The sequence below is a fragment of the Ambystoma mexicanum genome, chromosome 11 (genome assembly GCF_040938575.1).
Source record: "Ambystoma mexicanum isolate Mex_15411 chromosome 11, UKY_AmexF1_1, whole genome shotgun sequence".
Classification (NCBI taxonomy): Eukaryota; Metazoa; Chordata; class Amphibia; order Caudata; family Ambystomatidae; genus Ambystoma; species Ambystoma mexicanum.
The window spans coordinates 261998482-262016394 of record NC_090934.1 but is presented as its reverse complement, the minus strand read 5'-3'; the positions used below and the strand labels follow the sequence as shown (position 1 = coordinate 262016394).

Genomic DNA, 17913 nt, shown 5'->3' with positions numbered 1-17913 from the left:
ACGGCCTTTTGCTATTGAGTCCCTGTTCTAGCTGTGGCGCGTAGGGTGAGGACCTCAGCCAAGACCACTGCCTCTGGTTGTTCCACCTCAGGCTGTGGAAGCCCCAAGTATTCAGCCAGGCCTGCAAGCCGCTCATGAAAAGCCTTGGCTGACGAAGTTGTGTCGGGGTCCTTCTCCTCTTCTGTGTCCACCAATTGGTCTTGTTGGTCAGGTGCAGCTGGAGGAGTGCTGAGTGCCGGGGGCTGTGGCGTACTGACAGGAGCTGGGGCGGCAGCTGATATGGGGCAGCCAAGAATGTCGGAGGCATGGGAGCCAATGTAGTGGGATCTGGCGTGGGTAGTTGGTGCTACATCGGAGATGGAGGCGCTGGAACCAAGGGTGGAGTGTCCTGTAGGTGCTAGCGGCAGAACCGGAGGGAGCATGTCCCTTATCACATCTTTGAGGATGATGCCCATCGGCGGAGACCTCATAAAACCAGTCCCCACCTGGAAACACGTTCCCCTACCTGGTCCCCGAAAGCCATCTTGTCGGGCTGCACGCCACGTGCCTGTGTCGTGACACTTGCTGCGCTGGGCCCGGCCTCTTCCAGGACTCCTGGCGGTGGAGGTTTATGCCTACCCTGCACCTCAGGACGGGGCCTGGTAGGCGGATTGCCCTCAGCTGAGTCGCCAGTAATGCTGCATACAGGCACCCCCTCAGATATTTGTCCGGTACTAGGGCGCGGTCCCTCGGGCGGGAACACAGTAATAGAACCTTGCAGTCCCTCAACGTAGGCACCTGTAGGATCTTGTGACCCCCTTGGCCTGGCGGCCGGTAGCTGAAGCAGCCTCAGTAGCTGAAGCAGCCTCGGTAACTTCACTGGTACTAGAACCTGATAGGTCCCTCCCGCTCGTGTGCTTCCTGGGGAAGGAGTCTCCTTTGCGGGGTGCAGATGAAAACAGTGCCCCTACCTTGGGCCTAGACTTGTGCTTGACAAATTCCTTTAGGTTCTCTGGAGGTGACCTTCCAAAGAGCTCCCTCCACCGAGCTAGACTGTTCTTCAGAGCGCTTAGTGTAAGCTCCTTGCATGCGGTACAGCCCTCCCAGCCGTGGTCGGGACAAGGCAGCGGAGGCAGAGGGCGTGGGGGTCAGACGTAAAGAAGAGTCCCTCGCAGTCTTGACACCTGCTGAAGCCCGCTGACGTCGACATGTACCGTGGGAGGAGCGTGGCGCCAGAGGACAGAGGTATCTGATTAAAGATAAGAAAAAAAGAAGACAAAAGTACTCCTCTGGGGAAGAGTGCATGGAATTACTAGGCCAGAGGCCTAACCCAGGAGCGCTGGTGAAAGTGGTCCTTTTCCATTGACGCGGAAAAGAGGACTGAGGAGTGGCGCCGGTGGAATGAGTCAGGGGAGCGCATCTCCCAGGGCCACGCCCCCGCACGCATCTAAATTTAAAGGGGAGGATGATTTATCTGGTGAAAAAGGTTCTGTCTCCCGTCCCTAGTGAGAGACGCCCATACAGTATGGAGGAAAGGGGATGGGACATAGGAGTATGGCCATTTGTCATTGCATGGAAACTTTTATGCACTTATCTTAATTGCAACACAGCCAACAATTTTTAACATGCGTCTCTAAAAGAAATCTCTCATCCAGCCCACCAATAATTCTCTCGAATCTACTTCTTGGTGCCTGTGATTCAAGGGTAACCCTTGTGATGTAACACCAACCTTTCTCCGAGTGACACTAGAGGAATCAACAGATAACCATTAAATTCACTCCCACAGATGATTCTTCTTTCACTCCTCAATATGGTACACATTTGTCTTCTTGGATTTATTTTCTGGCCAACCCTCCACAGTCCATCGCATAAAGTTTGCTAAACTATCCTTATTCAACACTTCTTCATCCCATTCACGCTTGGATACTGCTCCTTCAGAATTAGAATTAGAGATCACATTTTCAACTGCTTGCTCAGCGCCCGGAAGACTAGCGATCCAAACGAAGGATGGCTCCTCTCACTACTGCAGAAGAAACCACATCTATCTGTGTTATCATGTATGGATAACATGAACTGAAGCCATACCTTTATGCCCGCTTCTAGACAAGGCGAAGTCGCGACCGAACAGTAGCCGCTTAATATAGTGCAATTCGCATAAGCTATATACCACATTTGGAACATAGAAACGGGTACACTAACAGAATCGAATTACACAGTATACAATGTAAAAGATGCAATCAAATGATCAGTGTTTAAAGAACCCTGAAGAAGAGAGTTGCTCGAAATAAGTGTAGGCTCATTTAGCTAAAATAGATCAGTAATAGCTAAACTCAGAGCGTAATAAATCACGCTGCTGTAAATCTTAAGTCTTATTTGGCTTTAATTATCAATCGCTATTTCACAGCATAATAAATTATGCTGTCAAAAACTAGAAATACACAATACGGAGTGTGCATTACATCATTTAATGGGAAGGCACTTTTAGAAACCAAGTAAAAAGTGTATGTATACTATTGTTGGAGAGACGTTATGGAAGAGTCATTTGCTTGATTTCACTACAATGCCCCCCTCAACACTACTAGTGCCAAAATTGAGACCCCCCCACCCTACACACTTTCAAAAACGCTTCATCAACTTCATCACTCCTGCTCAATTTCTTCCCAATCAGCATACATGAGAGAAAATCCACCAGTTGATTCTGAGCTCCCTGCAAATATTCTACTCTAAAATAATATTCTTGAGGCTTCAAGATCAACAGCACTATGAGTGGCGTTGCCTTGATCATCCCTTTGACTGAAAGGTTTGTGATCCATTTGCATGTTGAATGGCTTTATCCATAAATAATTTCCAAAATATGTCATGCCCCATACACAGCCCAACAGCTCTCTTTCAATAACTGAATACTTACATTCTGTATCTGAAACTGGGAAACATGACAATTAACTCTCCTCTTTCTTAATTTTTTCTGTGAAAGCACTGCCCCTAAACCTTTAACAATAACATCCATGGTCAAGATGGTGGAATCTCCTAAAACAACACCCCTCGCCCCAACTCAACTGCCCCAATAATATCCTCATTAAACAATTTCACAGCTTCATCACATTCATTACTCCATTCAACTCATGCAAAAGGCATGGTAATCTCTGCAAAATTCCTGATAAACGTCTTATAATACTCTGCTGCTAAACCTATAAATTATCGTACTTCGTCCTTATTAGTCAGTGAAGATGCCTTCCTGATAGCATCCATAGTATCCTCTTTGGGCCAGTACACTTGTCCATTAATCACTTGACCTAAATACTCCACCTCCATGGTCTGGAACCTGCACTTTGAAATCTCAATAGTTAATCCATTCGAATTGAGTTTACTTAAAACTGTACATAGGTGACCATCATGTCGCTCCCCTTCTTTCCCAAATTTCAAAATGTCATCTTGGTAAACAATTGTGCATTCCATCCCTTTCAGCTTATGATTCGTTTTTCGTTGAAACACAGCTGCTTCTGATGGCAGTTCAAAAGGCATTCCCCTAAATTTAAACAAACTAAATGGAGTGATGAATGAAGTTAAAGGTCTACAGTCAACATAATTTGGTGATTAGACAGACAGATCCGAAGTCGAAAATGTTTTTCCATCGCACATGCAGTTAAACCTATCTGTAATTATTGGTAACGGAACCTTGCCTACGTTTTTGGATGTAAGGGATGTGAATAACAACAATCTAATCTTCTCTAACTTTTTAAACACCACTACGATTCAACGACCCACTCAGCAGATTCTATTGTTTCTATCACTCCCTCCCCTGACAGTCTCTCCAATTCTTTCCCCTCATCCCTCTTCAAGGCAATGGGAATGTTCCATACTTTATGTACAACTGGGCAAGCTTCTGAGTTCAAAATTATCCTGTGCGCGTATAATTTGAGGGATCCAATTTCAGTGGTGAACGCTGTGGGTACTTCTCTTGAAGTACTGGCTTTTCAACCTGAATAGTTAGAACTGGTTCATCCTTGGTTGGATCCAGCCTTATCTTCAAAGCCACTTGTTCCTTCCACCCAAAAACATGTACTACTTTCTTAGCCCGATAGACCTTAACTATGGCCATTCTGTAACAAAATTCAACCAAAGCATGCAACTTGTAATCTGTGATCCTTCAAATCTGCCTGGGTTTCTTATATCAGACTTCAAGAGGGTAGACTAAAGTCTTGTATCCTTCATATCCTCTGTGTTTTGGACCTTTTTAGTGACTAAACTTATCTGTTCATCATTGCGACATCATCTCCCTTCTCCTTTTCTCTTTAATGGCCTTTGCGCACCAACGTTTCTGCTAACGAAGGATCGTCAAACATTCATAACCTTTCCTGAATCGTTGAGTTGTTTGTATGTATCATAATTGGATCCCTAATGAGATAATCCGTAGTTATGCTCATGCCAAATGTACATGAAACTGGTTAATTGCTTAAAGCTGAAACACACACTTCTGTTGTCTCACCTACATTTTGCAGTTTTATTTATGTATTTATTAATTGTTCATTTGTTAGGCACTTATACAACAAGTAAATGTGTTTCAATGTGTCATCTTGAATAGAAATTAAATCTACTTATTGCTACATTTGCCTTTGGGGAATAATATTGATCCAACTTTTTTAATGCAAATTCATACACCTTTTTAACTCTACTGCTTCCTTTCACATCTGGAGGCATTCCTGCAGCACACCCTTCCAAGTCTCAACGCACTCAGGGTCAAAGTAATACCCAGCTTTCAAAGCTTGTTCATTGATGCCATATTCTCTGCTGTATTCTGGTAATGTGGGGCTGTCGGTTACTCACAGAACCTCATTGTCCCCAGATTTGGATAATCAAGTTTTTGGCACACCAACTTGAAAAAAATAAGTTATTGTGTACATTAAACAACCCTGCAGCACTGAAAGTAACAACCTCTCTACTCTTCACCCGCCTCGGTCACTTCTCAGGTTCTCAATCTAGAACCTTCCCCTACTCCATATTCTGCCTACATATCATTTTACTTAAGAATTACATAACACAACACATCTCCCTTTTCCACAGTTCATAATTATAACATTTTCTATCTCAGTGATTGGAAATAATATAAAAAGTATGTGAATGAATAAAAGATGCAGTTCTGAAAAGATGCGTTACTTAGTGATGCAGTCCATAGAATTAGCATTAAAGCTCGGCTTTTCATTTGTATGGTGCATTTAATGTTTTTTCGCTGTACTTGACCCACTGTATACTCACAGATGTTTGCTTCTTTTTGTCTGCTGCTGCCTACTTCTGCCATTATTTTTTAGCTCTTTAGTAGTGATAATGAGATCATGGTTTGCTCTGTGTTGTAGTTGTGGTGGTATCCCATACAGGTAATTGTATCTCAAATCTCAGATGTACAATTTAGCTTAATTATTAATAGTGCAAGCAAGAATAAAGGAAGTGTATTCCATATAAACAACACAATTAAAATCTGGGAAATTCTGTATCTATTCAACAGCACAAGTTTGCAAGTATGTTACAGTTTTGAATGCACAAAGGCACACAAACAGGAATATTTCAAAGTCGCTAGTGTGTATGCCATCCTTGAATGCATTAGTTTCACAAACATCAACCAATAAAGCATTTCCCACTAGATCCAGTGATGTAAACCGTTGTAAAAATCCATCTGACAGAAATTCTAATCTGTTGCATGAGTTTAAAGTTTCACCTGACCAAGAGGCAGCATTAATTGACTGCAAATTAAACATCATTCCATCATAATGAACTCAGAATAAAAAGGAATATTCTAACCTGTATGACTTGTGCAATTCAACAACCTTTTCCTCTAGTTCCTTGGTCTGGTTTGGGGACAGTTTGAATTCACTTATGTAATCTGTGCCATGGAGATCTGGATCATAATCCCCAAGTTCAGACTGGACAGCGTAGGAGCCCAAAAGGGCCAGAGTTGCAAAGGAACAGGGCAGCCGACCGCTCATTATGTCTTGACGAAGCTGAAGACACAGATTATACCTAGAGAAACAAAGCAAATAATTCATAGACATGTCTCAGCAGGCTACAGATGGACGCTACACACTAATCTCCTCGCTGAAAGGAGCAGATAGGATAAAAGGTGCCAGTCACAATGATCTTTACTCACACCAAAACATAAAACCCACACAACGTCGAATCCTACCTCTTTAACTACACCCGAGACACTCCAGCTAATTTTAGAAGTTTAAACTCTACACACTGACAAGTATGTCCACTTAGTGTTCCATACATATTTGAATTGCAGAGTCCAACAACAGCCCAAATTTCCTTTTTTGTGTTTGAAATGAAAAGATATTTCGTAACTTAAGACTGCAGTGTGATATGGACCCATTAACTCTTGCTTCCAATTAAAGCTTCCACATAGCCTCCAAAATTGCAAATAACAATTGCAAATAAAAGACAGTGGGCATTTGGGGCTGCAGTGCCTCGTGTTTGGGAGAGCCTTAAGGTCAGTGCACCATGCATTAAAAAGATGAAAATATAATGTTATCATGCACAAGGAAATAGCCTGGCGGTCTAAATGAATTAAAACAGATACAGATCAAGGCCAACCCAGTCCATAAACTAAATATCATGAACTTTAGGACAGCACAAAGTATGTATTCAACACAGGGTGTGTGCGCAAGAGTGAGTTGCAGAATGGTGGTCATTTTCAATCTGGTGGAGCATGTAAGGAACTCATGGTGGCAACAGTAAAGACAGACACAAGTAATCACAGTTCAAGAGGTGCATTGTGGCGCTGTTCCAGATAGCTTAGTTTACATGGGTAACATAAAAGTAGTGAGTACAAAGGATAACACGGTTGCAAGAGCAAGGTGCAGAAAAAGAGCATACGGTGGGCTGTTACTTGGGTTACAGGGAAACAGCATGTATAGGCAGGTTAGTTAGTGACATTTATGAGAACAGTAGGGTTTTTAGCATTTTGCGGAAGGTGTAGTAGGATCTTTCGTTTCTTAGTGTGGTGGGCAGGGCATTCCAATTTTTGGGAGTGAGGTGCTGAAAACTGGATTCTCCTGCTTTCGATCTTTTGAACGTGGGTACACATATCTGATTGGAGAGGTGGTTCTGGTGGGTCTGTTGGAGGAGTTGAGTGTGATCCTTTTGGTTAGGTAGTGTGGGGCATTTAATGAGAGGCATCTGTGTGTGATGGCCATGGATTTGAATAGTACACGTTCCTTAACTGGTAGCCAGTGCGCATCTTTCCTAGCTTGAGAGATGTGTTCCCTTTTGGGAATGCTCGAGGCTGCCCTGAGGGCATTGTTTTGTGTGACTTAAAAGTTTATTCTGGTTTTTTGCAGAAGTGCCTAGGAATAGGGCATTGCAGTAGTGCAGTTTGGTACCTACTGTGGCTCTGGCGAAGGATAAGCAGTTTTTGGTGTAGAGAAAGGGCTTAACTGCGTTGATTACTTTAGTGGTGAGTGCGGCCGAGGAAGCTATAGTGTTAACCTGGTGAGACATGGATAGTGAGGAGTCTAGATAGACGCCAAGGGTTTTAACAGTCGATGAGACTGGAATGGTGGAGTTGTCAATGTTGAAGGTTTTGTATTGCGGTGGGAGCTTGTTGAGAGTTTTGCTAGTACCTACTAAGAGGATCTCAGTTTTGTCTCTGTTTAGGCAGAGGCCATTGGCGGCCATCCATGTCTGGATGGCTGAGTAGATTTTTATTAGGGCTGCCGCATCTTCTTCATAGTTCCCAGTAAGTGGGAGTAGTACCTGCATGTCGTCAGCGTAATTGGTGTACGCTATGTTGCGACAGTCAAGGTCATTGAAGAGCGGCAGGGTGAATATATTGTAGAGTGTGGGGGCAGTGCATGAGCCCTGAGGGACGCCACAGTGGATGGGGGTGGGGGAGGCAGATGCAGTGTCCAAGAAGACTTTCATGTGTCTTCCTTTTAGGAAAGATGCCACCCAGGCGATGGCTTCTGGCGAGAAATGTGCTTCGTTTTTTAGGTGCATGCCTTGGATGTCATGGTTGACAAGGTCAAAGGCAGCGGACAGGTCGAGGAGGAGGAGAAGTGCCGGTTTGCCTTTGTCCATGATGTCACCAAGTTGAATTTTAAGATCAAGTAGGGCTGACTCAAATTTAAGATCAAGTAGTCCCGGTCGGAAGCTAGACTGTCTTTTGCCTAGGATGTGGTTTTCTTCAAGATATTGCTGGATTTGCGTATAGGCGACTTTGTCCAGGATCTTGAGCAGGAAGGACACAGTGGTTATGGGCCTGTAATTGTTGGCAATTTCTGGGTCTAGAGTTTTTTTTTTCAGAAGAGGGCGCACCCATGCTTCTTTTAGACTGTATGGAACAGTGTTGGAGTTGAAAGAGGCGTTGATGAAGGACTTGAGAAATGAAGCAAGCATTTCTGTGCAGTCCTTAATTAGTTTGGCTCGGCAGGCATCTCCTTTGCAATTGGAGGGCTTAATTCTATTCATTATCTCAATTACTTCAAGTTCCGTTACTTCCCTGAATTTAATCGAGGTAATGGGGTCTTTGGTGGTTAGAGGTGCTACGTTGGTGGTGAGTCTGTGCTCAGTGCTAGTGGATAATTCAATGTGCTGTGACAGGTTCTTGTGATGCTCCTTGATTTGTTCTTGCAAGAGCTCGATTTTATTTAGTAGGGCAGATTGTATTGTGTTACACCAAGTTTGGTCTTTGGTGATATCTTGAGATTTGGTGGCTGGAGTAGTGAGTTCTTTGAAAATGGCGAAGAGCTCTCTGGATTCAGAGCTAGCATTTGTGATCCTTTGATTATAAGAGGCCGATTTGGCTGCGATTATGGCTTTTTTATATTGGGTGGAGACTTTTTTTTATAGGAGGATAGCGCAGCTGCGGAGGGTGTTCTCTGCCAGAAGTTCAGGGCTTTGCGTTTCTGGGTGCGGAGCTCTTTTAGTTCAGAGGAGAACCAGGTGTTGAAATGTTACACTATTTTTTCTTTTGCAGTGGGGCAATAATGTCTATTGCAGAGCTGATGGTGTGTTTGTAGATGTCTGCTAGCACAGATGGGTCAGAGGACTCGAGATCTGTGATGAGGATGTTGAGGTGAGGTATGTTCTTTTCTTTAGTAAGGTTTTTTGCACTTCTTGCCAGGGCTCGTGGGATAGGGTTGGGCTTGTGTGCCTTGGTGGTGGTAGTGGGGATGAAGAAGTGGATGAGGAGATGGTTGGACCAAGGGGTTGGGGTGATGGAGCTGATGTCGATACCACAATTGTGGTCGGCAATCCAGTCGAGGATGCGTCCTTTGTTGTGTGCGAGTGTGTTTATTTTATTGGTCGAAGCCTACCTAGTTCCTGTAGTGCTAGTGAGAGAGTTTTAGCTGGTTTGTCTTTTTTATCGTTGTATCCTAGGTTAAGGTCACCTACATGGATGCTTCTGGAGGTAGTTTTTAGGTTTTCCGCTAAGAGGTGTGTAAGGTTTTCCTGGAAGTTCAGTAATGGGCCAGGTGGGTGGTAGACCAGGTTGATAGAAATTGTGGTGTTAGAGGAGAGGGAGATTTTTATAGCAAGGGAGTAGGAATTCAGTCCCCCCCCCCCCCCAAGTCTGATGGGGTTTGTCTGGCCTCCAGGTAGTCTTTCATGAGGAGTGCTACACCTCCGCCTACGGTGTGAGCCGGTCATGACTGATGATGGAGTAGCCCTGTGGGATAGCTAGGGTGAGAGCCGGCCCTGCAGCGCAATGTAGCCATGCATCAGTGATAGCAAGGTCAAGGTTGGTTATAGGTTTGTTAATTTCAGTGGCATGTGCAGGGATGGATCTGGCATTGATCAAGGCACATTTCAAGTGGTTAGAAGTTTGTGTTATAGTGGGGGTGGTGCTGGCAGGGTTGGGAGGTGTCATGTCTGGTGTGTGTGGCTCTGATGTTTCTGTGAGCAGGGCCGTGAGCAAGGGTAGGTCAGGAGTCGCCAGAACTGGGATGCTGGCGTATCTTGAACGGAGCCCCAGGAGTTGGTTTCAAGTGTTAGTTGGTCTGGGGTGTGCGGTGGGGGTAGGTTTAGGATAGGTTGCTGAGATGTTGCATTTTGTAAAAAATGAGGGTAGGAAGTTGGTGGGGGGATGTTGCAAGAGAAAGTGTATGGGGTAGCTGGCATGTTGGTTGGTTTGGGGTGTTGCTTCATAGTGGGAATATGGAGTGTAAGTGGCGGCTGAAGACCGCTAAGGGCAGAGTAAGGTGGCGGTACTTCACAGAGGTATAGGGGCAGTATCAGATTACAGGTAATGTAAATCACTGAGGGTTTTTCAAAAATTGCAAGTACAGAAATAACAAGTATACAATGGAATGTGTTAGTCGAAGGATGATTAGATATCGAGAGTCATTAAATATGGCGCAGTAATATTTCTAGATAAGCAGTGGATAATGCTTTATACGAAAACAGCGTAATGTAACGGGTAGCATCAATAAAGTAGGCCTAGTCAGATAACATGCATAACATTTAAGTGGCAGGAAGCTAAATTAAAGGAGTCTGGTCAGATAGCACAAGTAGTTGGATAGCATACATAACATCATACACTGCGGGGAACATCAATTAGAAAGGCTAGTCTGCATGAGGGACATTGCGGCAGTATATGTGAGAGATGGGGCTGGGTACGAAGCACAGTAGAGCTTACCTTACCCGGTAGAGGTTAAATACAAGTAAACATGCTAATCTCGGGTTGCATGTGTCCAGCGGCGTAGATCATGGCAGCGATGCACAGTGAGCACGAAAATGTGTGGTAGGTCAAGGGTGATGGTGCCGGGTCTCAATGTCAGTGAGGGGGAGTGTAGACTGTGATGAAAGACTTAGTTGGCAGCGTTCCGTGGCCTGCGGCTTTCGAGACCCGGACAGGTCCAGACAGGAGGGCCTTATGTTCGCTTGAGAGATTCCTGATGGAGACAAGATGGCCCCCGTGGCCTCTTGCCTTCCATCGCCTGTTACCTTGATCTTCCCGAAGTCCTGGGAAGCCCTGACTCTGTCCCTTCACCCCGACTGGCTGTTGGGTGGAAGTTCCATATATGGTAGTGTGGGGAAGTGCCGACCAGACAGGCTGGAGCCTTCCCAATGACCGTATGTTGTGGGTACATCTGTGAGTGGGACCTGGGTGAATGGAGTGTGTGACGAATCTACACGTCTTGTTGTGGATGTCTGGTATCTGGTGTTTGACACAATGACTGAGACAGTCCTGCCCGAAACTGGTATGAATACAGTGTGTAGTGTTGAATGGCGTCGTACTTGTCCAAATCCACATTCTGTGCTGTGAATGTCTGGATGGAGAAGAACGGCCTGAATGCCCTTCGTAGTGATTGGCTGCTTAAGTGTGATCCAGCAGAATGAATGGGAGATCAAAAGTATATCTGGGGACCTCTCACTGCTAGGAATCGTGTTCAGAAGTGTTCAGAAGCTGAAGTCCAAACTACGAAGAGTAACTGGAGTGAAACTGAAGCTGACCTTCAAGCCCTGTTGGAAGAGAAGAATTGCTGTTGCTCTCCTTCATCAATCTGAAAGCTGCTGTGTCTCCAAGGACTGACCCAGAGAGGACCTGGTAAGGCACCCTCTTCCCGAGCTACGAGGGACCATTGTGCACCAGCTGATCTTTGCCAAAGATCCCTGGTAGACAGACCTACGAAAGGCTGCCGACCAGAGACAGGGACTGCCGCAGAATCCCAATTAGAAGCGGCGGGACTGTTGTTCACCTCCGTCGCCGACTGGAGCTGCTGTGCTCCCGTTGCCTAAGAAATTTCGATACACGGACGCGCTCGTCCGCACCACTGCCGCCTTATCCCGTCAGAGAAGGCCAGGCCGTCGACGCGCCGATGAGCGTCCACCGGTGGATTTCCTGCCACCCAAAGACCACAGAGACGCCGACGTCTCGACGCCCTTGCTGGGCCACAGTTCTTCAAACACTTTGCGGTCCAGAACTATCGACATCGAGGTGCCCCGCACGCCTCTTCCTGGCAGGACGTTTACGCTTCCCCCGTCAACGAGCACCGCTAGCAAAGAAGCTGCCACTTCACCGCCGTAGTTCACCCTGTTCTTCGCCGGACGTTCGACGACCCGTGACTCCTGCCTTAAAGGGAGGGCACTCAAGAAGGGCCGATTTCCCGACAAGGAACGCTACAACGGCAGGTACTTTGGGGTTGCTGAACTATTGGGAAGACTCTTGTGAACAATATATGGGATGGGCTTGTGATATATCTTTATTCCACAGGTTGCCCAGGTGGGGGGGATCTCCACTCACAACTGTGTCTAGGTAACGGGGCCAGTATTCTGCCAATTGCTCTCACCAACTGCTTTCCTCTTATATCTATTGTTGGTATCCTTTACGAACTGATTTGTGTGACATTGAACTGTACAGTTGATGCACTTTAAAGAGATCGAATAGTAATTGTGATACCACGTAGAACTGTATAGATTTGCCATTATAGATAACCGAGTACAAAGTGAGTTATCGTGCTATTGTACATAACCTTGAATATTAATTATATAAAGACCGTGTTTTAACTAATACAGTGTGTGGACATTCCTTTGTGGGGGCTTGGGGACTACACTGTACTGAGAACCAGCCTGCATCACCTCCTGAGAAGCTAGGCCTTGATTGCTCAACCAGGTACCAATAATAGAGAATCTTGGCTGGGGTCCTCTGTGCCTCTCCTCAGCCATATAGAGAGCAGGAGTACAGACACACCCCTCCGATCCTTTACAGCTGGTATCCCCGTCACTTTCGGCGGGTGCGGCGGTGGGGGAAGAGCATCCAGCCTGCAACATGCCGTTGTCCTCCCACCGCTTAACGCAGCGCTGCTTAAACGTCTTGGGGTGCAGGAGTCTACAGGCCGCGCACCGCGCTTTGTCATGGTCAAGGGGCAGACAATTGTTGCACTGAGAGTGCACGTCCTTCCAAAGGTATCCTGCCCTGCAAGAGGGGTAAAACCTAAATGGCATCCTTTCCATAGCAAAAAGCAATAAAAGCGATGCCAAGACCCAGGGAGCAAAGAGGAGGAAAGAGGAAAGGCATACTTGAAAGAATACAGACACCCCGACCTTCACTCTCCCTACTGTGTAGGCCAGCCAGAGGGCCCTGCCACGTGGACAGCTTTGCCGCCGGATCACAGGCGTCGAAAGTCCTCTGCAGTCTTTGGCGTAGTACAGGAAGCACTGTCGAAGTGACTGTTAGGCAAAGTTTGTATGCAGTAACCTTTGGGACCACTACACACAACGATGGCTACAGGTAAGCAAAAGCAACCTTTGGTATATGTCTGTACTACACAGTTTTTGGTAGCGGAGCTGACAAGCCAGGCTCATCTCAAGAGGGAATGTGAGCTGTAATGGTGTTACACAGAGGTCTACAATCACAGGTGTTCAAATAAACTCAAGGTTTCTTTGTTAAATATGTATTAATTTATTTAACTGTCAGTTATAAAACATTCATCAGAAGGAGGCTACATAATCACACACAAATATACTTCAGTACTGTACACTCTAAGTTTCTTAGGCATTCAGAATACTTTGAAGGAGGAGCAAAAAGGCAAAGGTTATCAGAACATAGAAAGAATACAATATTTCTTAGACAGTGCAGGTATTTTGAGTTCACCAGAAGAGTCAATTCAATTCAATACGCTAGGCCAAAGTCAATGGGCTAAAGTCTTGGATAGAATAATTCAGTTCAGGTAGATAAACGGAAAAGTCTCTGCCAAAGTTCTCAGGAATAGTTTGTAAAACGAAGAATCATATGTTGGGTCACAAGCTTATCAAGCCTGCGAGTTGGGAAAGTTTCAAGCAGTTTCACCGCGAGAGGTACTCTTATTTCACAGTACCTTACAAATGAAGAAAAAGATGCAGCTGACGACTTCTGTTCCTGGCAGTTCCTGCAGATCTTGCTGTACCTAGGCCTCAGTCGAGGGGACAAGAGGGAGGAAGTTGGGGGACTCGTGCACTTCACTGGGACTGGTCAAAAAGCTGGCAACTGGCAAATCTTCAATTCCGGTAGCTATAGTCAAGCACACAAACTGGTGTCCCTCTCCCTGGTTATTCGGTTTCCTGCAGCACTCTGAGGAAAATACAACCAGCTCCGAGAATGGTATCCAGGTGGCTTAGTGTCGAGTTGGTTGGTCCCACCAACTCAAAGGGAGAAGTCGTCCTTGCAGGGCTTCACGGTCGGGATGAACTTACCGATTCGGACCTGCAGCAGGGCTTCACCGGGCAAACCAACGGTCCAAGAGTTGCAGCAACCGTCTTCTTCAAGCTCGTCTTTGGTTCTTTCGTTCCAGTGGTCGACTCTGACTGCCAAGCCAAGAGACACCTTTTATTCTGTTCTCTCCCATTAATTCCAGCCTAGCTGTCACTCACCCAGCAGGGTGGCTGTCCTTGCCGGACAGTCAGCCAGTCAATCCCCACAGAGTGCATTTGGGTCTCCTAGGAGACTAAGCACAGGGAGCTTCGGGTACCTCCCTCACTTCCTGCCCACCCCAGAAACTCAGGCGCCAGAGGCGGTCTTCACTCCTGAAGCCCGCCAAAGGCGAATGAACAAAGGAACTAAACCTGGTTTGGCGCGCAGAGCAAAACTCTATAAGGACCTTTCCACAAAGAAATTGCGAAAAAAGAAGACCGGGACCCGTTTTTACAGAGGGGGCTCAGACGCCATCTTGAAAAACATGGCTCCTGCGATTTAACGCTACCGGTGTTCACGGTCGGGAAACTCATGGTAGTTTGTTGTAAAACCAATGCCACCAGCCAAATCGAGAGGAAAGGGTAGCATTTGGCTGCTACATGAGTATGTAGATACAGGGGATACTAAGTAACCCTGTAAAATAGGGTGTGCTGGGTCTAGGAATTTAAAAAGATGAGTCAATTTCCCTTTACTTGCTCTGGGAAAAAGTCGTTTATCCCAGAAAAGGTATTTCAACCTTGGGAAAGCCTGAAAAGGTTTCCCTGTGCCACTGCACTGAGGGTGCTGTGTTACACACATGAAAAGATGATGCCTGGAGTGGTCTAAAACTCCATAACCAAAGAAAACACAAGAGTAAAACACATTTCAAAACACATGAGAGAGTGGGAAAAAGGGCCACACTCTCTCCAGGTAAAAAATGAAGTCCTCAAAATCCAGCAAAGTTGCTGGGGGTCTCTAAGGTGAAGAGAATTAGCACATTTTTGAGAATTTTCCCTAACAGTGACTTTAAGGGGATAATCGACAAAGTCGATAAATAAGGTAATAACAATATCTCTTATGGAAGAGCTCCGCAATAGGGCGACCAGTTATCTGGGCTGAAAAAAATAATCTGAGGGACCTCGGCGCGCGAGTGATTTTGGGTACACTACACGTCACAATAGGGATAGTGCTAAAGACACGCCTATGCCGACGTCCCCTTTCGTTCCTCGCAAGACAAGATGCAATACTATGCGGTTACCACTGGATGTCGGACCATATGCACAGCATGTGATTCTAAGCAGATTAACAAGCATCAGAAATATATAAGTCATTTTGAAGTAATTTCCACGAAGGAAACAAGAAACCCTCAGTACACTCAAAGGATTTGCAGCCTAAAACCTACAGTCCTAGTTTGTAAACCTAGTATATTTCCAGTTTGACAGACCCAATACAGTGTAGTTTGCACAATAGCAGTATATCCTCCAGTTGACAATGCCAGAATACTCCCAATTTGATTAGTCCAGTAAAGCCCTAATCTGACAATCAAGAATATTCCAGTATAAAAAGATAAAGTGTGGACTAGCCACCAGGGGGCGCACGGACGATGAACACCTCCGTGTGAGCTCCAGGCCCACGGGCCCCAAAAGTGACCCGAGCCCCCACTTTTGACTCCCCCGTGCCCAACAACAGCTGGCCAAGCTGTCCGAACTGGCCCCCCACCCACTGAGCGAAATTTTGGTGAAAATCGGACTCCCCAACCAGGAGAAAAGTCTGTCCGTCTGCACCTCCCCCTTCCAGCCACGCACGCAGCAGCCGGAAAGCAGGCCGTGATTACACGCGACCCGTGGTACCAAACTCCTCCTTCCATTCCCCTGCGGAAGGTGCGGACCCCGCTGCGACTCCACCAACAGCCGCTGCGTCTCCGCCTGTCCCACTTCTTCCGAGGGACGGGCAAACACCCTCCACAGACGTTTATGTGCGCACTCCCCGTGTTGCCGCCTGCGCAGCCCCGGATGCCTTTTGCCCCGCCGTATAGAGGGAAGCCGCGGAGCGGGTAAGTGACCACCCCTCCTCCGGAACACGCGGAAGCGCCCCACCTGGCCTGCGGCCCCTTCTCCCCCGGAACGCTCCCCTCCCGGGGCCTGGGGCCAGGTGGCGGTGCTCGGGGTGCAGAGGAGGAGCGAACCCCCCCGCCCCTCCACCACTTCCGAAGACCGGGACGGAGCCACCTTAACAGGCGGCAGCCGCCTCCCACGAGACCTGACACACGGGCCCCTGAGGCGGGCCACCCATATGCTGGACCCTGTCCGCACGCTCGCCCCACAGCCCCAGAGGACCCCAATAAACACATCGAGGGCCCACAGAGGGAGACCCCAACTTCCAGCTGGAGCCATTGGACCCGCTGCGGCCCTTGTACTGCGCACATGTTGATTCCAGCCCAAGACAACAACCTAAGAAACTCTATGGACCACTAAACTGCCCACAGCACACCTTGTGCCACGCTCCCCTCTCAATTACAAGGGTGCAGCACACCACTCAGTGAGACTGCTCTGCTGGACATCCACCATTCAGGAACTGCCTACCCCAGTTACAGTCACAAGGGCTGATCCACCAGATACCCCCTGCAGAGGCACAACTTCCTCCAGGCACCGTTACAGGACAACCCACGCTCGTCTGACTCCCCCCGGAGGGCAGCAATACACTTAGAGCCAAGAAACTCTTCCCACCTGCCATGTGAAGTGTGTTGCCCTGGGAGAGCCCCACACTAAGTCCAGACCTCGTCTCCCCCAACCAAAGCACCATAACTGGTGGTCTTGGACCCGCTGGAAGAGACTGAGGAACTAGTTACATAATCCCTACTGAACCCATCACCAAAGGCCACAGCACACAAGGCAAGGAGCTTGTACCTGCACCAAAGGCAACGCAGAGGGTTGGGCCCCCATCTTTGGGGCGTGTGCCCTCCTCTGTGCAACCACCAGTCTTTCGTGCGGTCAAGACACGGATAGGCGGGCCGGCAACGAAGTGTAACGGAACACCCGACTGTGTCCCCACCCGCACTCTAACCGAAGCCAAAGACCCCTACTAGGGGTCCTGTCTCACGCAACCTGCCCAGAGCCTACACACGGGTCCGCACCGACACTGGAGCTCCTTTGACATCGCACTGGGCCCACTGACAGAAGCCAACTTGAACGGAGGGTAGAGCCCCTGGACCCAGGGCGTGTGCCTCCTCCCATCCACGGGCCCTCGATCTACAGGACGCCCTGCACAGCCTCACACAGCACACCACAAGAATCATACAACACAGCAGTGCAGAGGGTAGGGCCCCCACTCTTGCATTCTTGCACGCAAGTACCATATGAACATTAAAAGCAAACTAGCCAGATACGTGTATACCCCGCTACCTCTGGATCCAGAGCCAAGAACTAGAATGTCACTGGAAGCCTCGGAGACGGGAGCAGCAGCCACCAAGGGGGTACATTGCTGCCCTCCTGAGTGAAATTCAAAACATGGGGGCTAACCTCGGCGGCAAAATTGATAAGATGACCCAGAGAGTGGACAACATCGAGGAGAGACTGGAGGGAGTCGAGACCAATCAAGCCTCGATAGACACCCTGGGAGCCCAAATGGAACTCAGAATACGCAACATAGAGAAGAGGGAGGATGAAATTCGCCTTAAGATAGACGATTTAGAAAACAGAGAGAGAAGGAATAACCTATGGATTTTTGGGATTCTGGAGCGCGAAGGGGAAACGGAAGAAGACCTCAAACAAACAATACACAACATCATTAAA

At 47.2% G+C, this 17913-nt stretch overlaps 1 protein-coding gene across 11 annotated transcripts in view; it reads right to left on the bottom strand.

Annotated features, from left to right (window-relative positions):
• EPB41 (erythrocyte membrane protein band 4.1) overlaps positions 1–17913 on the bottom strand; it is a 2030480-nt gene that overhangs the window by 1229513 nt on the left and 783054 nt on the right. For all 11 annotated transcript variants that reach the window (XM_069622988.1, XM_069622989.1, XM_069622987.1 and 8 more), the window contains exon 7: positions 5773–5991. In XM_069622988.1, the coding sequence (XP_069479089.1) occupies positions 5773–5991 (219 nt within the window). The remainder of the gene's footprint in view (positions 1–5772; positions 5992–17913) is intronic.